Raw genomic sequence first — 25050 nt, forward strand, 5'->3', positions numbered from 1 at the left:
CTGTAGATGTATACGTTGGAAGCATGAAGCTGTTGGTTAATGCATAGTTCAAGCAAGGAAAATATCGCCAAAGATAATTAGTATTTGGAGCGTTTGGTTGTAATTTGACAGCAGTTAATATTTGAAGTGTGGTTTTAAATTAGTATTTGGAGCGTTTGGTTGTAATTTGAGCACGTGCGTGGATGTCCTACTGTGTTTCTCAGCTGCATCTGCACCCAGGATGTCAGAAGGTATTCAGGCAGTTCTCCTGAGTTTTAGGAAAGGCTTCTACAGAAGCACAGGGGATTTCTTTCAGAGCCTCAGAAAACTGCTAGCATACAGAACTTGCCACACAACCTTGGGAACATTAAATGAAACAAACACATTTCCAGCTATGTGTTTGGAGTATCCAAAGTCGGTAATAGTTGCTAGTCTATGAAGTACTGACCTTTCTCCGTGTGTCCACACTTCACCAACACTGAATAGGAGTGTCGTATGGAAAACAATGGGAATTAGTATTTAAGCATATCGTTAAAAACATATCAAAGCATGTAGCTTTGTTTTCACACGGTACACATTGTCCAGACTCTAAATTTTTCATCATTTTCAGTTTGTTCCAAATAACCTAACCTCAGATCATTTCAGTGTACCACAGCTATCTCACTAGCTTCAGTTTTTTCAATCCCCATTTTTTAATGTGTTGAAATATGTAGTTTATTTTTGCTCTCTCTGCCTTCAGCTGGTAGCCGCTCTGGTTCTCCTGGAAGAGTTTTAACTACCACTACACTCTCGACTATGAACACTGGGGTTCAGAGAGTGCTGGTCAGCCCTGCAACAGCACAGAAGCGGAGCAAGATTCCCCGAAGCCAAGGATGCAGCAGAGAGGCCAGTCCTTCAAGACTATCAGTTGGTAAGGCTTGCAAAGTACTCATAGGTTCTGTTAATCCTTTTGCACACTGCCATGCCTATAACCTGGTATCCTAAGCTTAGTGAATGATAGACCTAAAGAGTTGTCATTTGATTCTGCAGTACCAGATCCTAAGAATGTGTAGTATATGAAATAGACAAAAGTATACCGTACTTCTCCATCTTCCTGCTTTAGTTCATTAAGTATATTCACTGTGCTTAGCTGGTGTACTAAACGTACAGTCATGACCTATCAGTGTCAAGCCATTTCACACAGTTTATGGTGGCACACTCTGAAGCGCTCTTGAGTTTACCTGACAGGGAGCCACACCTAGTTTCAGTACTTTGACATACCTGTTTGATAGACACAATTGCAAACATGGGTTTATTGCACTCATTCTTCTCATCTTCAGGTAAATGTTCAATTTAAAAAAAAGTTAAATAGCCTTTAGAGATGCTAGACAAAATATATATGGCTTGCTGCCTTATTTACAAGTACAGAACATCAGTATATACTATATTCCCTTAAGTATACCCTTACATAAAAATACCATGTTTCTAAACTGATGCTAGTTTACATTATGAAAATATGCTGTTGTGGAAGGGTCCGTGTCCTCTGTAGTCCAGTGTAGGAAACAATGAGTGTGTGTTAATACTGAATTAAGGGAAACAGCATAATCTGCTTTAGAATTGTATGGTCTTATTGCAAAAGGTAAAAAAAAAAAGGACTGCATTAAAATATCAACTTTTTCTGTGTCTTCTCCCTTTCTGTGCTGCTGTTGGTCTGTACCCTGAATCATACTAGCACGAGGTAGTCGTATTCCTCGACCTAGTGTGAGTCAGGGGTGCAGTCGGGAAGCCAGCCGTGAAAGTAGCAGGGATACAAGCCCTGTCCGCTCTTTTGCACCCCTTGGTAAGTACATGGAGAGCTTGTTCTGCATGGCCATTGTTTGCCCTTGATTGTCCACTAATAAAAGCCATATTTTTATTTAGCTTATAACCAAGAAAATGTTTCCCTAACTATGAGCTATACACTATGCGAGCTGAAGATATTATCCATGTTGAAGAACCTTTCCTACACACATTTTAGAATGATGGCACAATCCAGAGGCGTATGCGCGGCAACCCCAAGATTATTTTGCATCTTTATTGGCAATCTTTTCAAGACTTGCAACTCCTAATAAACTCTTACAGATATGAAAAATCACCTTCTGTCATCATTTCTCCGCCCCCACAAAGCTTATCTACAGATTTAACATCAAACCTGCAAACAGTTTTGGAAACTGAAATTCAAAAACAGTGGGGGAATTTAGGGAGCCATTGTCCAATGAGAAAGCACTGTGTTTTAATTCTGTTGGCATGCACTCACCTCTGGATGGCACCCTGTGACTATAAACATCATTCTCTTTGCAAAGTGACTATAAAATGATCTTTTGGGATTCTAGATTCTGTCTCTGTGTTATTCAATTGTGTTTGACCATACTCAAGTTGATTTTCCTCCCTTCTTGATCGTATGAATAATCATGAAAGTATAAATCAATCAAATAAATAAATTGCTTGAGTATGAAGTTCAGTTGTATCATTTGTGGTGTAGTAGTTGCAGTACATTTTGAAAGAACTGCAGTTTCTTACCTTGCAAAAAATTAGGGAATTCACAACCCAGTCAAGCAAATTATATATAAAATTGTCCATTACCAATAGGCATTTAATTGTGCTATAATATGTACCTTGAACATAAAGGCCATACAGCAATAAAAGCTTTATTCCTTGTAGAATACACAACTGTGTACATTTGGGAAAAATGTTGTTGTTTTTCTCATTCTTCTAGAGGCAGTTTCAGTGACTGTAATAATTCTGATTTGCTAATTTGACTCCTAGTACATGGCTGTGAAAGTGTCTAAGAAAAAATCATAGATGTCAGAAAAGGGGCGCTCTGTTGACATTCTTTTTCTCAGTAGTGCCTAAAGACATTTCAGGAGTTACTCATAGTTTTTCCACAAAGTATCCTGGATGGTTTTAATAGTTCTGTGACAGTACCTGTATTGATCTATTTTAAACATTTATGTATAGTTTTTCCCCAAAACAGTTTATACAGCTTTGAATATGGCCCATCGTCTTTTAACGAGCAGATTTCCTCTCTGTAAAATTCACCACTGCAATACTACTTATTGACCTTCAACTCTGAAAGTCTAATTGGTATTCAGAATTCCATTTATTATTTTGAGTTAATGCTGCTTGTTCATTTTTGTCACCTTGGTGGTGGTAGAAAGTGCCATCAAGTCACGGCTGACTTATGGCCACACCCCATTAGGTTTTCAAGGCAAGAGATGTTCAAAGGTGGCTTGCCTTTGCTTGCTTGTGAGTCATGACCCTGGTATTCCTTGGACGTCTCCCATCCAAATACTGGCCAAGGCCGACCTTGCTTAGCTCCTGTGATTGGGCTAGCCTGGGCTATCCAGGTCAGGGCTTTGTCACCTTCGTAGCTGATTATACCAGAAAGTATAATTGCATGTCATGTGGTACCTGGTACTAATCTTAAAGCAACAAAGTTTATTTTTTAACCAAAGAACATTTGTTCCTATGCTTCTGCTACACTCCTTTTGCTAAGTTATGTCTTAAATGTGATTTTTTTTTCTTTTTTTGCATGCTACATGTGATCTACATGTTGGGTCAAATCAACTGTTAATTAAGTATTTCATCTTGCCAAATTTGGATTTACACCATATTTTGATTTCAGCATGAAGGTTTTTTGTCTGTTAATGGAATATCTAACTTAAGTACTCAACGAGACAACAAAGTACTGCTTCTAGAAACACTTTTGCTCTAAGCCAAAATTTATAGAAGAGTCACTGAAATAAATTATGTTGCACGGAGAATCAGTAATCAGGTTTTGTGCTGAATAAGTTTCATAGCTGAAACTATCTTTATCATCTGTCTCCCCTATAAAATTTAAAATTGTGTAGATATTTTGTCCTATCGTATGTCCTATGTTTTGATAGACGGCTTCATCCTGGACTGCCTTGTTTCTTTGTATCTTAAAATACAATTTCATTGTCTTGCATTTTCAGGTAAAGCAAACTGTCTCCCTAAAACATTGCTCATAGTCTCGTGTTAACAGTCCAGTTAATATTGTGTGTGTGCCAGTGTCCTCACTGTGACCAGTCATAGGGTGCTACTGCTGCCATTCACAGGGGTTTTACATGCTACTTGCAAACATAGTTTTAGAATGTCTGCATTAGCATAATTCTGCATGTGGTGGTCATGGCAACAGCTGCAGACAAAGCTGTCTGTAGGTAGCTGCTATACCCCCTGGATTTTCCCATAGTACCATACACTCAGTTTCATGCGAGTCGATGCTTGGTCAGTTTCATGAGGTAATGCTGCTTGCTACCTTGCTTTGCTGGGAACATATCCTGTGTAGCTCTTCCTATCCTTTATTGTTAAAGTAATAGAGAGGGTTCATGTGATCCTGTTATTGCAGCTTCCAGGCATCACTCGAGATCCACTGGTGCCCTCTACTCTCCAGATGTTTATGGGGCTACAGGTGATGGATGAGTACACTTTGCTATCATCTGTGCAATCATCTTGGACTCTCTTTTTTTAACCCCTTTAGTTTTTCCACACATTTTTATCATTCTATGCATTAATCTGTGTTTTATATTTTGAATGTCCAAGGGACATAAAGTATATGAGACACTCCCTTCCCCCCTGACCATGCAGCAATTTTTGTTCTCTAATTTCAGATGGATTTTATAGAATTTATTTTATGAATGCATGTAGTTTTCTCATGTCGTGCTGTAGGATGTATTGATTGTAGTTTTCCTGCATTTGCTTTATATTTTCTTATTAATGCATATCTTTTAATAGGAAAAGGAAATTATTTGCTTTTATTTCATCTTCTACGCATTTATACTATCACAGTGTATTATTTTTGTTGTATGATGTACAATTAAATTGCCTTGACCTTTATTTTAATTTTGAGATGTTTAGGCCATAATCTAACAAATATATTCTGCAAGACTATTCTCTGCAGTAACTTGATAGGTAAAGAATTGTCACTCTTAAAACTGAACAGTTGCTTGACTTTTTGGCAGAGTGAGAGCCGCTGTAAATTCTGGCTGTACATGCAGTTCTTACCTGCATGTTAGTATCTGTGGATTGTGGCCAAAATATCTTCAGTAATATGGCCAAGGGCTAGTGAAAGTATCCCGGGTTTCTTAAATTAATTCTCTTACTTTGAATTTCCCTTATTTAAAAAATCAGGTGGTCCTCTGGGATTAACAAGGCAACCAGCCATTTTTAACAAACGGACCTGGAATATGTAACTTTCTTGGCCATGAGACAGCATAACCTTTTGCAAACTATCGAATATGAGTTTGGGTTCTTACAATTGAGTTTTAGTGGTCCATTTAGAACAGTTAGGATTAACATTTTGTTTTGTATTCTGGCAGGCACAGGTTTTGGAATAAGTCAGTCAAGTCGGTTGTCATCTTCAGTTAGTGCCATGCGAGTCTTAAACACAGGCTCCGATGTTGAAGAAGCAGTAGCAGATGCTTTGGTAAGCATTTTAACTTCCCCTTACCCCCCTTTTTTTCAAATAAAAGCTTTGCTTTGGTATATAATGTAGTATGTCTTATGCTGTTTTTGACTTTGGCTGCTCACTTTTCAAAATGATGTGGAACTCCCTTCCTGTGTACATACATGATACAGCCACATACTCTTTTTAGATCCTTTCTTAAAACCCACCTTTCCATAAGGTCTTTGCCTTGAACTCTTAATCTTCTTAACCACATTTGCTTAGATTCATTTCTTGCTAAATTTTTCTCTCCCTGTGTTGTTTTAAGCAGTCTAGATGATAAGCTTATTAAAGACGGGGACCAGTGGCCTTTTTGGTGCCTATTAAATTCTTTGTGATACCATCGACTTGGGTGATGCTGTTTAAGCAACAAATATTAACGTAGAATAAACAGAAGTATCTGCTTTCTGTGGTCCACAGAACTAAACACGAGGCCAGGTCCTGGTAAAATAGAAACAGAAATAACTTGTAAGTGCAAGTGACTCATAGCTGACAGTGTGAAAACCCAGCAGCGTTAATATATGTCCAGTCTTCCCAGGGTATTCTCAGGGCAGCTAACCATATATTTTTAAATAACAATTTGTGACAAAGTGCTCAAAAACATCAAATAAAATATCAGCAAATAAAAAAGACGAAAAACACCAACAGATTTAAAAAAGTTAAAAGCTGACATATCATTGTATAATATAACATGTAGTTAATCAAAGGTTTTAATCTTGTACCTAATTTCTGTGTTTATTTTGTCCATTGTGGAAGCAGCCTTCCACTGCATAGTGCGCTTCCTCTGGTGCTGGGCTCTTCTATTTATGCAAAACCAGTTGTTTCAAGGACTCGCAAAGTGCCCAGCATGAGAAGAACACCCTCTGCAGGTTGAGTGTCACTGCAGCAGATGAAGAGAAGTGCACATGCAATGAAGATAATAGGATTCAAGACAAAATCTTTTGATTGTTCTCAGTGTTCTTGTACATCTTATGTCTTTGTCTTTTTTACTAATGCTACTATCAGTTACTAATATTGATCTTTTTCTTGATGTTCTTTATCTTTGTACTAGTTTAGTTATCTTTTTTTAAAAAAGCAGATAACTAGCCAGCCTTATCATCAGCCTTATCTTTTTTTTTTAAAGCAGATAACTAGCCAGCCTTATCATCAGTCCAGGAACTTTACTTGTGAAGTCTTTCCCCCTCACACCAGAAATTTTATTCCTTGTCCATGAGCCTAGCTCACAATCCCAAGACAGTGCAAAGTTTCCCAGTATAGATTGGAAGCTGTGCTTTGAGGATGTGGTAAAGTAATGTTATAGCTGTTTCAGCATAACTTAAACATATCCACCCTTAGTTTCACCAAGGGTTAATATGAATAAAAAGAAGTGGGGACCCACAATACTCGAGGGGTGAGTATTCCCCCCCGCTGAAGCACATGAAGGAGAAAGCGGCCACAAGTGAGCCCAGCAGGTGGGGCAGCCAGGCCCACCGAGCCCTCTCCCCCATCCCCGCCAACACCGGCGGTGAGGCACAGTTCCGAGTGCATTCTTTGCACATGCGCAGGGAACACTCTTTTACTTTTGGGGGAATTTAAGTATCCCCTGTATAGTTTTTTTCAGCATGTCAGATTTTTCTGCACATTTGAGTACCCCAAGTGTGCAGGAAAATCTCTTTGCCCCCTATGTGCCCCCAATGTGTGGATTTAGATATCCGCACAGAGGGGGCATCTTGGCTGTTAGATATATAGATAGTGGGTCTGCTTCAGCTTAGAAGTGTTTGTAATTAGCCTATCTGTATCTCTTTCAAGGCTGGATATCAGAATGTGGTAACTGATTAAGTGAAAAGGCCTGCACTCAGTCAGAAACTAGATGGGAGGGGGAGTCAGGAGTGAAGCCCCCCAGCAGTCTCCTGCTCCCCTCCCTTGCACTAGTTGCTTGTGGGCCTTATAAGAGCCCTGGATGGGCCGGTTCCTGCCCCCAGGCCTTATGTTTGACACCCCTGAATTAGACGTTCGGGAAGGATGGATTGAAAGCTTTCTTTAGAATCTGAGAGCTCTCGTTCCATCCTCCTTGAACATCTCTCCTTTTTTCACCCCGCCTCAGAGTGGAAATATCTCTTTATCTTAATGTTAATGTCTGTCAATATTTTAATTTGTCCTCAGAGCTTCTTACTTTGTTGTTCAGTCTTCTCTGAGAAGTTTTGTAATGTCTTGGAGACAGGGAGCTGGATATTCACAGTTTGCATTCAATAATGAAAGCCATGTCCTCAAACAGTTGGATTGGGCTAGCACCGTGGCCAGGGCCAGACGCACCTGTTCTCCTTTGGCTCTGGGGTTGCCCCCTCCAGAGAGATTTCTGGATTTACATGCATCGCTACCAATTCCATCCCACCGCTGTGCCATTATGCTGGCCCGCTTAAATGCATTTCCAACAATGGTAACGCTGGGCAGATTTGGAGGCTTACCTTACTCAGATCGCCTCTGTCTGTGCAACTCTGGCGAAATTGAAACTTTAGACCATCTGATGTTTCGCTGTCCCCATTGGACTCAAGATAGAGGGATATATATCATTCCTATTCTTACGAAGATGAATCTTCCCTTGCAACCTTGGGTGCTTTCAGTATTGCTGTCTGATTCAAATGCCGATGGACTGATAACAGCTAACGTGGCGCGGTTCCTGGCTAAGGTTGCTGCTCTCAAGAAACACTGAAAGCTTTATCATCTCTGCAAACACCTACACTGATTTTTAATCTTCGGAGGATTTTAGTTAGTTGGCTCCGCCCCAAGTGTAGTTAGGTCTTTTTTATTTTCTGGGCTATGCCTGGGTTTTATATGTTTACTGATTGTGACTATGTACTTGTCATATTTTATGTCAATTTTATGTACCTATTTTACTCCTTTTGCATTCTCTTTTGGTCAAGACTTCGGTTATATAGACCTATAATAAATTGAATTGAATTGAAAGCCATGTCCTTCATTTCTCTGAGGATGATTAAAACAAAATTTTGTAGGATATATGAGGGCTATGATTCTGCCTGCTTAAAAACCATCACCACTGAATACTTTGATTTGTTACTGATGGAAGCACAGTGACATCTGCTTACGAAACAATTGTCATTAATATTCATAATGTCTTTATTTTTCTCTAATTCATTGCTCTCAGCTCTTAGGAGACATACGGACAAAGGTATAACTATCCTTGTTTCCCTATTGATGGTTTGCATATGCCAAGAGTTATTAAACAAACATTGTATCTCTCATCAAGCTATTGTATATTGTACATGAAAGTGTTAACTTGCAGAGAGAATTGTGGACAATGACATTTAAAAACAATTGTCCTTTTGTGCTATAGGTTACAGTCATAATTAGGGAAGCTTCTGCATATCTGTACAACATTGCTTGCTTGGATGTCACTTTCCCCTTCTTGCATCTGTACTCAGCAAAACGGAGTCTCACAGCCTCCAAATGTTATTTCTATAGCAATTTCAGGGGCAGTTCCCCTTTTCAGGTAACTTTGGGGTCACTCAGTTGATGCATTACCTACAAGTCATGAGAAGAAAGGAAGTGCATGCTCTGATGTCGGCTTCTGCCATGTCTAGAGGAAGAGGGGTAATATTGGAAGGCCCATAATCGTAGTGGGAAAAGAACATTTTGGTTATTACTCCTCACATTGGATTCTTTGTGAATAGAAAAAACCAGTACGAAGGAGGTACGAGTCATATGGAATGTATTCTGATGATGACGCCAACAGTGACGCATCCAGTGCTTGCTCAGAAAGATCATACAGCTCTCGAAATGGCACCATCCCTACCTATATGCGCCAAACAGAAGATGTAGCTGAGGTCCTCAATCGTTGTGCAAGCTCCAACTGGTCAGAAAGAAAAGAAGGCCTTCTGGGACTACAAAATTTATTAAAAAACCAGAGGACTTTAAGGTAAAAACCACATTGGGTGAAAGATTTTTCATTTGAGAGAGGCCTTCTTCAGCAGAGCCTTGTTTTCATAGTATATTATATTCAGATGTACTCTGGATGACGTATACTGTAGACACAATTTAGCTAAAATTTAGCTTCCCTTCAGACAGCTGAGCAGGCACAACCCATTTTAAACAACAGGACTTCATAGGTACTTGGATTGGTTCATGTTCATTCTGACTAATCCTTGAAGAATTTTACCTCAAAGGTAAAATTTCAGCTAGCTGTTATTTGTCAACTTGCAAGGCTGTTCATAGAGTCTTGTGTTTCCATGTGAAATTCAAAATGTAATTCAAATTTTTTCACCCTTGTGGGGGGGGGGGAACTGTATCAGTACTATCTCTTTTGATACTATAAACTCTCCAGCTCAGTTCCACCAAAAGTTCTTTGCAAAAATGGCTCTGGACTATTGGTAGAGCCGTGACTTTGGAAGAAGTGTCCTATTGTTCTGTCTCTGAGTATAGAAGAACATTTGTGCATACTGGTAGAATCCACAGTCCTACTGATCTTCTGTCTGTGGAGAGAGCCATGATTACTCCTCTTTGCTTGTATGCAGATTCTGTTAACCATTGTGCAGTGTTTCTGCACTTATGTTAATGCTAAGCATGATTTGCCACACCATAGATTGTAAATCCTTCTAACCATGGCTGCAGACTCTAGTGTGAAGCTAACTATGCTTAACATTAAGATCTGTGCAGGCCATAATGCTGCATCTTAACTATAGTTAGGAGTTTGACGCATTATATCTGCACCAGTGTGTGGTAGCTGTGTAAGATCCATGTTGGCACTCATGAAGTTGGCATTCATCTTAGTGTGAGTTTCACAATTCAGTGTGAGTTTCAAGAATTTTAGATTTGTCACTTCTTTCTGTACTGATCCCAATCATCTGAAAGGTTATGGGCCACAACTTGTGGCATAAGTAAAATTCTCCGTATAACTACAAAATTCTGAGCCGTTTCTAGGTAATGAAAATCTACTCTGTCTCCAGCAGCTTTATGGATAATGCTGTCCTGGAAGCTATTTTACAGCCTTCCACTTGGTCAGTGGCCAGTATGTTTATCGAGCAATGGTAAACTGAACTGGTTATCTGCTGAGGATGCAGATGGAGAGGGAAGTTCTTCAGGTATTAGCTGAAGTTGGTTCTACATAGCCCTTTCCTCCATCCTGCTTCTGAGGGAAGAAAAGAGACATTGTGTGCTGGCACATAAATCTCTACTCCCCTTGAGCAAGATGGCAGCCTGGCTGTGATGTTCTGTTTCACATCTCTCAGGGTGAGATTTGCAATCCTGGCCTTGAAAGAGATCTTCGCTTTTGGGAGGTAATAATCCAGTTTGGATCCTGCCTCCTGATAATCCCAGAGGAAGGGACTTTGCGCTTGTCCAAGCTGCTATCCTGTGCTTCAAGAAAAGGAGGCATTTACAGAGAAGCCACGAAATCTCAATTTTTGTGGTTGGGGCCCAGTGTGTTTTCTACCTCATTAAACCGAATTGCTCCCTAAGTAGTTCATTTGCTGATTTGTAGTGTAAAACACAGGAATAGTTTCATGTCATGGAAATGCAAACATTTCTGTTGGGAAATGTATTTTCAAAACTGTTTAAAAATTACTGCTTTAAAATACAATGGTGATTCCCCCCCCCCTAAAAAAGTGTTTAGAATGTTAGCCTGTAGTTGACTAATCAGTTGTTAATGTCACTTTGACAGTCGTGTTGAATTAAAAAGACTGTGTGAAATCTTCACACGAATGTTCGCCGACCCACATAGCAAGGTATGTATCTGTTTTGTTTCTTAGTGGTTATTTATGAACATCTGCAAGTTGATACATGAATACTGCTGCAGATACAATGTGGCTAAAAAGCCTACTTTTGAGAGTGATTTCATGTCATATAACTTCAAATGCTGAGTTCTGTTTTTTATTTATGTAACTTTTTTCTTAAAGTTGCAGTACCTGGTAGAGGCATTTTTTAATTTACAGATTTTTAATCAGCAACACAAGATAAACATATGTTATATTTATTTGTAACAAATTCTGATACAAGTTTTTTGTGGTTCAGGCTGGTATCAGGTGTGTTACCATTGCTTGCAGTTAGAGGAGGCAGAAGGTGGGATCTCCTTTGTATCTGGCCCGTGGCTGTGGTGGGGCTATTGGGGGCTCCGCCCCCTTCCTTAAAGGCCCCCTGCATCTTCCCAAAAGCATTTAAAGGGATCCTTTAAAGGCTTTTGAGAAGAAGTGGGGGGTGGCACACAACCCTCTCCCTCCCTCTTGCAGGATTTAAAAGGACTTCCAGCTGATCGGCAGGCCACATGCTCCCTGCTGATCAGCTGAAGGGCCTTTTATTATGGCAAATAATGGCAGCCCCACCAGAAAAAAAAATTTGCCCCACCAGCCACAAAAATCTGGCTACAGGCCTGCTCTGTACTCTGGTGTTCATTACATGATAGGAGACTGAGTTTGAGTGTTCAGGTTAGGTGGCAGTGATTATATGTTTTCGTGGGATTGTTGAATATCTATAGCCCAGTTAGCATTCCAGTGGTGTGTGGGCAAGGACAGATTGGTTGTGGAAGAAATAATGAATGTAAACAATGTGTGTGTCAGTGGAGGAGGAGTGTTCATTCCCTATCTGTCCCATCCAGTTGTGTGTGGGTGCTGCTGCTCTTGACCCCTAGTTGACTTTTGCACCAAGGCTGCTGTACCTTAACACCAAGACAGTCTGAACCATCTTTGGCATTTTATTACAAATGAGACTGGTTTCTTTTACCAAAACTTAGCTGGGTGAGGCAACTGGTCCTATTTTGATCTAGCGTAGCCCATTACCAACCTGGTACTCAGAAAGAGGGATAGCTATAATCCTTCATGAGTCCTTTTCTTTTGGTAATGCTGGAGGTAGACTAACTTTGGCTAGCTTTGTCTGAATTTCCGTGTACTGGGTTCCAGGAACAAACTGGACATTTGATGAGTTTAATGTCCACTTAGTGAGCATCCTGAATGAACTGACTAAGTTCTAAGTAAAGAAATAATTGTGTCAGCTATATCATAACAGCTGAGGTTTTTCAAGTGGTTCATGATCTAATGAACCCTTAAATAGAAACCTGGATGGTGAGCTGTTGGTCACTTATTGATATTTTGGCTTAACATCTTTGCCAATGAAATCAGTTGTATTTGGTCCAACATAGACATGACATTGGGTACAGCAGGGTTCCCCACCATGGTGCCCGTGGGTGCCATGGCCCCTGCCAGTACTTCCCTTGGCACCCACCAAGCTTTTCAGAAAGTAGGTGGGAAATCGTAAGGCAAGGCTGTCCTCATTCAAATGAAAGGGTTTTCCATGGCTGCAACAGCTGCCATAGTAACTGGAGAATCAGGAGGACTGGTAAGGAGTCAGGCTTGTGGTTCCATTGTAGTCAACAGGATCTCAAAAATCTATTTCTCTGACAGAAGGCCACCTCCCTGAGAGCCAGTTTGGTGTAGTGGTTAAGTGCGTGGACTCTAAATTGGAGAACCGGGTTTGATTCCCCACTCCTCCACTTGCACCTGCTGATGTGACCTTGGGTCAGTCACAAGCTCTGGCACAGCTGTCCTTGAAAAAGGGCAGTTTCTGTCAAGAGCTCTCTCAGCCCCACCCACCTCACAGGGTGTCTGTTGTGGGGAGGGGAAGGGAAAGGAGTTTGTAAACCGCTCTGAGACGCCGAGTGAAGGGCGGGGTATAAATCCAATCTCTTCTTCTTCTTAAGAAAAAGTGGTCTAACCACTGCTAATTAAAGTATTTTTGACAAGGAAGATCTGGCCATCTTGACACCAGTATCAAATCTTCCTTTTGGGAGCAAGATAATGAAGCATGTTGTGGTAGAGCAACTCTAGGCATTCCGGTGTGATCTTTCCTTGACCCTTTTCAGTCTGGCTTCAGGATACTTCAGGCATCCTGCCTTTCTCTCCAATGGAGACCCAAAACAGAGTCCATCATTCTCCTATTCCTCCATTTTATATTCCCAACAAGGAGGAAGGTTAGGCTAAGTGTATGATGGGTTTAAAGTCATCCAGCATTCCATGGCTAAATGGGAATTCAGCCCGGGTCTCCCAGATCTAGTTGGATGCTTTAATCACACCACCACACTTGTTTGGGAACAGCATTTATGGCCCTGGTAGATGGCATGCATCTACAGATTGATACGGAATTATTGTGTTTGATTCTGCTGAATCTCTCAGCAGCCTTTGACATGGTAGACCATAACATCTTTTTAGATTATTTAGAACTTCCGATTGGTATCTCAAGTGGTTTCAGCCCTCCTTGTCTGATAGGACTCAGCAAGCTATCATCGGCTTGGAACCTATTATGTCATATGTCACAGGAATTGGTACTGTAATCATTTTTGTTTAACGTCCTTATGAAGCTATTGAGTGATATAATACATAGCTTTTGGGTTGTGTGTCCATGATATGCTAGTCTGCTCTGTCTATATTATTAACTACGTGCCTAGAAGCAGTGGTCCAAGTAGGTGAGGCTGAATAAGCTGAAATGATGCTACAAGGGAATGCAGATACTAGGGAAGTGATTAATGGAATCACTGTCCTTGTGGAATCAATTGAAGAATGCTGGCATAGTGGTTAAGAGCAGCAGTTTTGTGTAGTGGTTAAGAGTGGCAGGACTTTAATCTGGAGAACTGGGTTTGATTCCCCACTTCTCCACATGAAGCCTGTTGGGTGACCTTAGGTCAATCACAGTTCTCTCAGAGCTGTTCTCTCAAGAGCAGTTCTCTCAGAGTTCTCTCAGACCCACCTACCTCACAGGGTGTCTGTTGTGGGGAGAGGAAAGGAAGGAGGTTGTAAGCCACTCCAAATCTCCTTCAGGTAGTGAAGAGTGGGGTATAAAAACAACTCCTTCGTCTCCTTTGTCTCCTCCTCCTTTGTTTCCTCCTCTTCCTCCTTGAAAAGCAGTTTCTTAAAAAAACAACTTTGCAAGTTGTTAGGACTGCTTCTTATCACCTGCATTTAGTGTGTAGGCTCTTCTTCCTTTTAGACTTGTCTACTATAATCTTTGTTATGTGGGGGACACTCTGAAGCCTTCAGTTGGTGCAGAACACAGCAGCTTGCCTTCTATTTGGTGCTAGGCACGAAATATAGCTTCAGTAACCTCACTTGCCTTAAGTAGTTACACTGGTTACCAGTTTGCATTCAAGCTCAGCTCAGAGTGGCTGGTTTTAATCTTTTAAGCCCACATACCTGAAGCACTGCCTCTCTCCATATATATAGGCCTACCCCCCAACTGGGTTTGGGACAGCAGCAGCTCTTGGTAGTGCCATAATTTTGTCAAGTGAGATCAGTAATTGCAAGGGAAAAAAGTTTTTATGTTACGATTGTCTACTGCAGGCGATGCTTAGTCCTACCTCTTTTAAGGTGCTCTTTGTTCGATTCGGTTGGATGTGTTTTTGCTGGCTAGAGCTGTGTTTGACTAACTGGATTTATGGTTGCTATTGCTTGAGCCATTGAAATTATTTTTAGATTTTTCTGAAGTGCTTTTTGAGTAGGAAAAGCTGTATAGAAGTATTTTAGAAACCATTTGCATACAGTGTGCATAAATATTGAGATAAATGATTACTATTTTTTTTTTGCTCTGAATAGCCTAAGTGAGATCTGGAAGAGGTTCCCTTAAAACAATGATGGTTTCTGAGTGTGGTATGATGAACTTGTGAGACTTTTTTAACAGGAATATGTCAGGTATATTATAAATTGTGAGTTAAAATACCAATGGATGATGGAATTTACTTAGGACAGGGGGAGATGCTTTTGCAAATGTTAGAGTGTTGATTTTTGGCAAATTCCCCTTCTACCTCCAGTGTGTCATCCCCACTTATTTCAGTGATTTATTAAAACAGCATAGGAAGCTAAGTGGAACTGGGAGAATCAGTGAAAATCATACCCTCACCCTCCGCTTTGGCGGAATGAGCTCCCTGAGGACATCAAGGCCCAGCGGGATTTATCAAAACTCCCCAAGGCCTGCAAGATGGAGCTCTTCCACCAAGCGTTTGATTGAGATGCCACAATTGCCCAACATCAACCGAGTAATTTATGCCCTATAATCCACTCTTGGTTGCCTGCTCTAACATCTGTGCTCACACTAAGGAATTATGTGCCAAGGAACCAGACACTAGCCATAGATTCCCCCATTGTGGCCGATAAGGACAGTCTTTTTGCCATCGTATATATGTAGCACCTTTTGAATTTGTTTTTATTGTCCTAATGTTTTTATGATGCCAGTGGACCTGTAAGCCACCCTGAGCCTGCTTCAGCGGGGCAAGTGGGGTATAAATTAAATCCTATGCAGGATTTAAACCATATGCTGTATTTGAAGCCATAATGTAGACCAGTGCTTTGGCCTGTTGGAACATGATTCCTTTATCTTCATGCATGCTCATGAACTCACAGGGAAATTGAGAGTAGTCCTCTAGCTCATATATGAGCCCAACGCCAGGGTAAGGGAGATCCCCCACATTACAATAAAAGTGGTGGAATTTCATAAATAGGACAGTCACTTTTTAAGTATGCTGTAAGGTGGAGGGGTTAGAGAGGGAAAAGAATTAAATACATGAGTTTTAAGGACCTCCATTGGGGTGGATGGGACAAACAATGTGTTAGTGTTTCTCAAACATTTTAGTAGACTGAAGAGCCAAAGGCGCAAATGGCTTATTCGCCATCTTGCCTTAGATATTCTACTTTGGCTTCTCTTGCCAGTAGAACAGAAATTGTTGGCTTATCGTAGAAAACGGGGGGGGGGGGTACTGTTGCCCTATTTTGTAGAGTCTGAGCAATGGACCAGCACTGGAAGCAGCAAAATCAGTATATGTTAATGAATTTAGACAGGAGTAATTCTGCACAGAATTTCACTGTGATTTGATTGTAAAAGTGTAATAACGTCATTGTATGTTGTGCTGTTGCAGAATATTACGGCTGCTGTTGTAAAATTGAGTATCCTTTTTTTAAAACGCTTCAATGTAGTCTACCTCTATCTAGATTTAAATCACAGTGATTTCAGTAGAATTTCAAACTTAGCCTAAGCATGTTTACTCAGAGTACATGGAGCTCAATGAGCCTTCCTATTAAGTATGTTTATGCTTACCTGTAGATACAGGTAAAGTCGCTGCTGGCCAACAGGAACCCTTCCTGCTTTGCACCATAGAATTTCAGTGAAAATGCTCACTGAATGCCAACTAAAGCTGTATCATTTGTAGCACATGCATGAGGTCTTTTAATTCCAGACACACTGCAGAAACATACCACAAGAACCATGGTTGGTCTGTATTCCCCAGTGCATAGTTTTGCAAGGCACTTTAAAGTTAAAATGTGTATGCTCTTCATGTATTGTGGTTTCAAGTGGTTATACAACTACTTGCATAATATGTATCTTTTGATAGTAATACTTAAAGCAGCGTTTCATCAACTGTTAAGTTATTGTTCAGAAAATGCCATATCTTTCTTCAGACAACCTGGCTTTAGATAGGAGGGGAGAGAAGAGAGACTGTAGTTTGGATCCAACCAACTTTTCTGGTGACGAAAGAGGAAGGGAGGTATCCTCTTTGACCACCCAAAACGGCTGTGCCACAAAAGCCATATGGCTGTAGTAAGGTGAGAAACTGGGCGAGATTGAATTAAAAAGTTGGCTGGATCCAACCCACCATTTACTTATGCACTAGCTAAGAGTTTAATTGCAAAGCTGTTTAAATTTATCATTTTAAAAAAGCAATTCATTATATTTTCCTCATACAGGAACTATGCAGACGGCAACTAATGTGTGTGTTTTATCTCCCCCTCCCTCCCCTCCCCCTTTTTTCTTTTTGCATGCTGTCCCCTCTGTTGGAACTCTCTGTAGAGAGTAAGTTGGTTCAATATTTGTTGGAACCCTAACCTTATTGCATGACTCAAATTAACCCTTTTTTTCTCTACTTTATAAAAGAAAAGAATATGTGCGGAGTTGAGCTTTTGCGCTTTATAAAATCCTTGCAGTTATGCAGATTATGCTGAAATATTTTTGGATTGTGCTTCTATATACTAATTAACTGACCTTTTTGGTTTTGTATTTCTGCTGTGTATTGTGGTGATTGGCGCATCTGAATTTCACATCAGCTAAGAAAAGATCTCTTACAGCAAATCTACAGGATTTCCCTCCACTGTACAGTTTCATCTACATTTCAAACCCATGATTTCCAGAAATTATTTACAGCATAATAAAATGTAGTACATTTACACTATACTTTTACTTTCTTTGGATGCTTATGCTTCTCCTTGACAATGTTACTAGCCCTCTTCTATAGAAGCCATGGTAACGTAAACACTGAATTAATACCTCTTATAATCCAGTGCAATTGTATTCATTGCACAGGGAAAGAGAAACAGGGCACATCTGTTGGATAGCTGGTGGACACTGTTGGCTTTTTGCATGCTGCATATACCTGAAAGATTTGCATGTCAAGACACTGCTTTTTCAGACTATATCAGCCACTTGGATTGCTTTCAGTGTGTTTAAGCTCACAGCTACAATTTAAAATGAGTGCTTTTAAAACAGCCGCATCAGCTCTAAATTACTATAATGGTATCTCCTTTTAGGAAACTGATCCTAAGCTGGTTTACTCGGAAGTAAATCCCAACTAAATTGCATGTGGTTTACACTCAAGTAAGAGAGCACAAGACTGCAACCTAGGTTATAGGTTTTATGGTTTTATTAGGGTATATTTAAATGTAACTTAGGGTCATGCAGCTTCCGATATAGCTGTTTGCATAGCTGTTGCTTGCCTGAGACTTGGGAGTCCTTAGGTCTGAGCAAATTTGGCCCAGAGCTGCTGTAAGTGGAGGTGTTTTGGAGGGGAAGGTACAGGGATCGTGCAACAAGTGCTACCCCTGAAGTTTGGGAAATTTAGGATACAGACTTGCCCAGTTCAGAATTTCCAGGCCAGTAATGAGCTGAGCCCAGAGCTCCCAAACTTTTCCAAAGATCACAGTAGTTCTACTAGCTCAGCTCAATGTCCAGCTCTCTCTCATGCCCACTTTAATTTCCCATAGAATCTTATCCAGTGGTAACATGAGAAGGACTGCTGAAGCTGCAGTTGTCATTAGGCCCTGTGGCAGCATTTTTGGCACTAAAGCCTTGTGGAATGTAGCTTCCCAGAGTTTTCAGGATCCTTTGTGAGAACATCACTACTCATGGTCTCTGATGGTGAGTTGTTGAGGAGTGGGCCTCCATGCCTTACCATGTTCCTTTTGACATTGTTGAAAATGTGATGAGACCTGGAATTAGACTGGAAGAATCCATGCTTAAAGCCAACTAATTTAGGCCTGATCCAAATTGACCCTTAATTCGTTTGTTTTAATAAGCAAATTCCAAATTAAGCCTGGAAACGTTTGTTCCTGTTGTATTCACAACACGCACAGACACCCTGTTAAGTATTCTTCTGTGGGAGTAGGACTATTTTATACAACTATGAGAAGATTCTTTTTAATCCATGATAGACTGTAGAGAAGCCTTAATTTGTTTCACATTCTCTAGAAAAACCAGAGACCCATCTTGTAAACAGATTGTTTTACACAGGAAATACAGTGACTGTGGCCCATATCTGTTCCCACTGGTGGAAGCATGGATTGAGCAAAGATTTTTAGACAGACCTCGTAACTCACCGGGCTTTCTTGCTTCTAGTCTCAAGTGCATTTAATTTTTCAAGTGGAAAGTCTTGTCAGACCTTTATGTGATGGGATAGAGCAGGCTTTATTGTTCCAAAGTTAATTAAATTTTGAGCAGAAGGTACAGTGCTTCAAATTCCACTTAAAATGTTTCCTGTCCCTGTAAGAATCCAAATATTTTGATTGAGCCTTGAACAAACAGTAGCACTAAGTGGTATTTAATGTAGAAAATGGAAGTATCTATATTTTCTTCAGGAACAGGTGATGACTTCTGCAGAAACAGAGGATTGTTTAATAAACTTATTTTCAGAGTTGGGCACAGACTTTTTTTGGGGGGTAAAATTTGTCATTCTGTGTCTCTCATGATTTTGAATTTTCAGGAATGGTTTTCCAAAGTAGTGGTGACACAGTGTCCAGAGTGAACATTCATTTGAGAACTTGTAGTAAAACTTTGCTTCTTGTAGCTAACTCTTCAGATTATTTTCTTTAAAAATATTTAAGTAGATAATATGCCTTCTTTTTGTGAACTGTGCTTTCCCATCTGCTTTTTTATGTCTACTGATAAAGAAGAAAAAACATACTTACTACATGCTTCTTTACATAAGAAGGAAAGTATACCCTTTTCCTTTCTCAAAATTAGTAATACTTTGCATAGAAGATATCTGCAGGTCCCTACTTCACTAGACTTGTCACCCATGACAGCTTAGCTTTAAAAAAAAAATCTGGAGTGTGCATGTTGTGTAGCATGCAAAGCTGAGTGGATTAATAATCTAAAACCGTGTTTCACAGATGGAGGTGCAAAACCTTCTCCTATGAGGGCACAAATTATATTGGGGCTGTTGTTCAGTCACACAGTAGAGTCAAGACTCAAAGTTTTCCCATAGGGATTCCTAAAGATAAAAAGTGGCCTGCCACGTACTTGAGTGGTGTATTCCCAAGTAGCAGTGCCTGGAGGTGAAGTGGCTGGAGTGATGAGATGGGAGAAATGCTAAGTAGATGAATGAGGGGATGGATGGAACATCCCAGTGCCCATACGAGCCCCAGAGAGCACTGAGGTCAGGGTCGCAACACTGGTTGACCCTCCCTGGTCCGAAAGAAGGCAGACTAAATAGTACCAGAACCAGGGCTTTCTGGTGGAATGAGCTCCCAGAGAACATCAGGGACCTTTCACAGTTCCACAGGGCCTGTAAAATGGAGCTCTTCCACCAGGCATTTGATTAGGGGCTGCCACTGAGTGGTGTGCCCTGGAACATTTTCTGGCTGAACTTAGACCATCTCCTGGCTAGAGTCTCCGCTGGTTACTACCCCAGCTAGGGATTAATTGGATTACCGCCCTAGTTGGTACTGTAACTGTTGTATTAACTGATATTGTATTTATTAATTGTTTTAATTTCTTGTTACGTTATTTAATCTGTTAGCCGCCTTGAGCCTGCTTGTCAGGCAAGGCGGGGTACAAATACAAATAATAAATAAATAAATTACAGGACCTATGTTGAGTGGGAATGAGGTAACACAGTCAGGAGCTGGGCAGGCTTACACAAACAAACTTCTGGATTAGATACAATACATCTTTAAAAGGGTACTATTTCGCAGAGGTTGAGACACACTGGTTTGAGTCATTTCCACAGACTTCAGTGCAACAGAAGACACCAATACACTTCACACACACACACACACACACAAAAAACCCCTCAAAGCAGTTGCGCCAGTCATCACAGCCTTTCTTTCCAAAATGACACTGCATGAAGTACTAATTTTCAGAACTGCATATGTCTTCTCTTGACTCTCAGATTCTGATGAAAGATGGGCCCGAATGCTTTCCTGCTTGGCTGTGAATCATTTGCCTTTGTCTGCTTCTGTGCATTTTACTGCATTATTCTTTTGTGAGTTCAACACAGACCAGCATCAACTCCTTTTCTTTCCTACTCTTTCTTCTTCTTCTTCTTTCCCTTTTGCCTCCTTGTTCCTCACCTAGGTGTTCAGCATGTTTTTGGAAACTTTGGTAGACTTCATTCAAGTCCATAAAGAAGATCTTCAGGATTGGCTGTTTGTGTTGCTGACACAACTGCTGAAAAAAATGGGTGCTGATCTGTTGGGATCTGTACAAGCAAAAGTTCAAAAGGCGCTGGATGTAACAAGGTAATAGACTTCTGGCTCCATTGAATATACATGTATTTTTATTCACTGCCTGTTTGTATTAATAGTTCCCCTCTTGCCACCTAAAGCGTGGTATCACCATAAATACCAGTTCAAACTCAAAACATTCAGCATCCGCACCATGAATAAAAGTATTACTATGTACCAAGACACCAGTGTGCATTTTCAAATTCACTAACTGGTTCTGAAAGTATAAGGGCTCATACCAAGTATATATTATGCATAATATATAATGGCATGTATGGAAGGTTGCACCCTAGATTTTGAAGGGTTGGGATTCTGAAATATTTTATGGAGCGTCCTTATGAGTTTTAGCATGTCCAAATCACTCTCTGCCCACCAACAAAAGATTCTGATAAGTTCCTTTTCCCAGTTAGGATATGCATAGTTCACCTACATGCTCCGGCCATTTATTTAAGCAAATCACCTGCAATATCTCAGTCTCCCCCACCCCTTTCTTCTGGTTTTACTCTGTCCCCTGGAGCTCTTAGGAAACTATTAAGCGTTGACTCCTAATACAAAATAAATTTATTTTTCTCAGGGAATCATTTCCAAATGATCTCCAGTTCAATATTTTAATGAGATTCACTGTTGACCAGACTCAGACACCCAGCTTGAAGGTACGAACTTCTGAAGTTTTGCTACAAGTGAGATGTGTAGAAATTCTACATGTTGATGTATCATATCTCTGTTGCATAAGGTTTTCAATTCGCGGGTTTTGTTTTTATGAACTTTCAGACAGTCAAGCCAGCACTGCAGGACCAGCTTCGTTCTTTTTGGAGCTCCAAGGTTTTTGTCTGCATTATTGCCTTTTTTTTAACCTACTGTGTGTAAATTTACACTTTATAAAAAATTTTATTTGTATGCATCCATATGCAGCTACTAACCTTTGCAAGGGGTTCTGAGCATGCTGTTCTCCAGTTGATGCCGAGTGTCACACCTCTGCTAAACGTTTGACAGTAAACCTTACACAAGGGCAACGAAATAGGAAACAAATGTATGGCTGCCTAACACCAATCTGGTTATGCAAACTCACTCTATCAAGTCTTTTCTAATGTTATGCTTGTGATTTCCCAACCTCATTTACGGATATAGTAGCTCTCCTAGCTGAATGTATTCTTCAGCTTCCTGCAGTTGTGCATATATTTTTTCCATATTCATTTATCTCTGTTTTTTTTAAGTGGCCATTCTTTAAGCAACTCCAAAAATATTATGTTAACGTTGTATGATTCATACAATGTATGAACACCTAGTTGAGGAACAGTACAGAATTTTAACATGGAGGTAGAGACTGAAAAAGTATAATCCTTTGGAACATATACGACAGATTATTGCCCTGTAAATTGTACTTGGGAGAAACTGTGGCTTTAGGTATAAATGCTGCAAATTTTAAGAATGAAAACTTGGGAAAATAACAAGCATATACAAAAAACAGCATTTCCTCCTCTATCCTGCACGCATTAAATGTACACACTCTGTTAGTAGCTTTTCACAAGGTGGCACACGGAAATATGTTTTGTTCATTTGCCTGAAGTACAGCAGAATTTTATAGTATATGTCAAAGACTTTGGGTTTTGCCTGCTCTTTATAGTGGGAATCTTTTATCTGGAATTTGAAGTAATGTTATGGATTTTAATCTAATGAAAGTGTATAAAGGTCCATTCAAGTGAAGGATCACAAAGAGATGTGTTAGCTGAGTGTTGGGCGTTCTCTGATAGCTGAATATTACTAGTGTATGTGTCTCTTTGTCTGCATATGACATTCAGAGGTTTCTGTGAAATTCTGAAATAGCTGTAGTCATATCTGTATTTTGGTACATTTACCTCAAGACTTGGAACACCAAAGTTTTAAGATGACAATAGAGAAAAGAGGAGGTTAGTACTTTTCAGATACCTATCAGGTGTGTGGGGGGGTCTTCTTTATAGAAAAGGGCTGTGTCTGTTCACTCTTACATAAAAGGGAAACAAAGCTGACCCTCTCATAGTCAGTGCTTGTCTCTGTCTGTCTCTCTCGTACACACACACATCAGAACTAGCATTGTTATGGGGAGTGGAATTTATTTTTCTAACATTGATTCATCTTTCAAGAAAAGAAGGATTTCTCTTTCATTTCTCTGTAAAGAGAAATCCATGCACCCTTTTATAATTTCAGCCCTCTAAGTTATTTTATGTTACACACCACAAGGTGGTGCTTTAGCAAGAGACAGGAAGGTATGGAGGACATCACCTGCCTCTGAGCATCTACAGAGTAAAATTCTTAAATTTTGCAAGCCGTTCCTTCCTACCCCTCCTCTCTTCGCATTTCTTTTTGATCAAAACAGAGTTAATCAGAAACTGACTCCAGAAGAGGAAAAGAAATTGTTGGATTTCAGGAAAAAAAATGCTAAAACAGAACCTAATCCTGTGGATTTAAAAGGAGCAACAAAAAGAAAACAAGTAGAAATTATTTTGACTGGGATAGGACAGGGGTTACCTTTATGAAACTGGCACGGGACAAGAAAACTGTGGTTCTCACAGGAATCATTTCCCAGTTGAGGTAAAAAACAGGTGTTTACTAGTTATGCACTGCAGATTTGCTCTGATGCATTGTTAGCAGGCACTGCTATGTTTTTTATTATAAAGATGGTAAGTGGTGGTGACAACGCAGCACTGTATGTCTCTGGTGACATTAAGTTATGTTGATGCCGCTGAGGAGATACAGTGCTAATTGTGAGAGACAAATCCTCAGTGCTCTATATTGAGAACATTTAGCAGTATCAAGTGGTGGATTTTAAATAATTTTATATGCTGCTTTAAAAAGTTTGATTCATAGGTTCATCCAGTCCACCTTTCCATTTCCTGCAGTGGCCAGCCAGTTGCCTGTGTGAGGCTAGTAAGCAGGAACGAAGACAATAGTATCTGGAAGTATTGCCCCAAATATGGAAACTAGTAGAAAATTCACTAAGGAGAAATCTGCTTTTCTAAAGCTATGTAGGCTTGTAGCCATCACCACCTCCTGTGGCCCTGAATTCCGCAAGTTAGTTTCATGTGGCTTATAAGCATATATATGACTGAAATAGGCAGAAAACACAACATAGGGGTTTTATCATGGAATACACAGGTGAAAGAGAAATACGTGCACTTGTTTTCCAGCTGCAAGGTGCATAGCCAGTTGCATTTCTCAGATCTCACTCATTGTAGTATGAAAAACATCTCCAAATTAACTGCACGTGTTTAAATATTCCATAAGAGAGAAAAAATGCTGAATTCTAAGCAATGTTGTGGTACCATATTGACTTGCAGTGGGACTGAGTGCTGCTAGAAATGTTGACACCCTAGAAGTGGTTGTGCCAGTGAAACAGTGTTGGGTGTTTCACAAGCTTTTTCTCCGTTGTGTTGACCCTGCTCAGTTGCCCAGGTGTATGAAAGGTTTACATATGCAAGTCAAGGTGTGAATTCTTATGATGTAAAGAGCGGTAATGGTTGAGGGCAATGCAGAAGAGGAGCCAGCCATTACCAGATTGTCTGTTTAGTTCAAAGATAGTTCAAGAAATTTACAGTGCAATAGTGAGAATAACTCCCATTTAGTTCAGTGAGACTTCCTCTCTGGTGAATGTTCCTGGGATTGAGGACCTTACTTCAGTGTAACACTGCAATATATCCAGTCTCTCAACTGCAAGATAAACCTTGAACATTTTTCTGCTCTGCATGAAATGAGGTTTATTTGAACTACATTCAGAATTAAATATGCAACTATCTATGAGATGGCGGTGAAGTCCACTAGAAAGGAATTTTATGTGGTCTCCATTGCACTCACTAGCTCTCACGCAGCACAGTTATT

The 25050-nt window shown here is 40.1% G+C and overlaps 1 protein-coding gene across 11 annotated transcripts in view; it reads left to right on the forward strand.

Annotated features, from left to right (window-relative positions):
- CLASP2 (cytoplasmic linker associated protein 2) overlaps window positions 1-25050 on the forward strand; it is a 151365-nt gene that overhangs the window by 109047 nt on the left and 17268 nt on the right. For 6 of the 11 annotated variants that reach the window (XM_015427303.1, XM_015427320.1, XM_015427311.1 and 3 more), the window contains 9 exons: window positions 719-889; window positions 1691-1798; window positions 5337-5443; window positions 9130-9374; window positions 11115-11178; window positions 17273-17275; window positions 21050-21213; window positions 21773-21851; window positions 21970-22020. In XM_015427303.1, the coding sequence (XP_015282789.1) occupies window positions 719-889; window positions 1691-1798; window positions 5337-5443; window positions 9130-9374; window positions 11115-11178; window positions 17273-17275; window positions 21050-21213; window positions 21773-21851; window positions 21970-22020 (992 nt within the window). The remainder of the gene's footprint in view (window positions 1-718; window positions 890-1690; window positions 1799-5336; window positions 5444-9129; window positions 9375-11114; window positions 11179-17272; window positions 17276-21049; window positions 21214-21772; window positions 21852-21969; window positions 22021-25050) is intronic. The other 5 variants (XM_015427377.1, XM_015427344.1, XM_015427357.1 and 2 more) reach the window with 2 other exon arrangements.

The sequence above is a fragment of the Gekko japonicus genome, unplaced genomic scaffold, assembly GCF_001447785.1.
Source record: "Gekko japonicus isolate JY-2015 unplaced genomic scaffold, Gekko_japonicus_V1.1 scaffold272, whole genome shotgun sequence".
In the NCBI taxonomy this organism is placed as follows: domain Eukaryota; kingdom Metazoa; phylum Chordata; class Lepidosauria; order Squamata; family Gekkonidae; genus Gekko; species Gekko japonicus.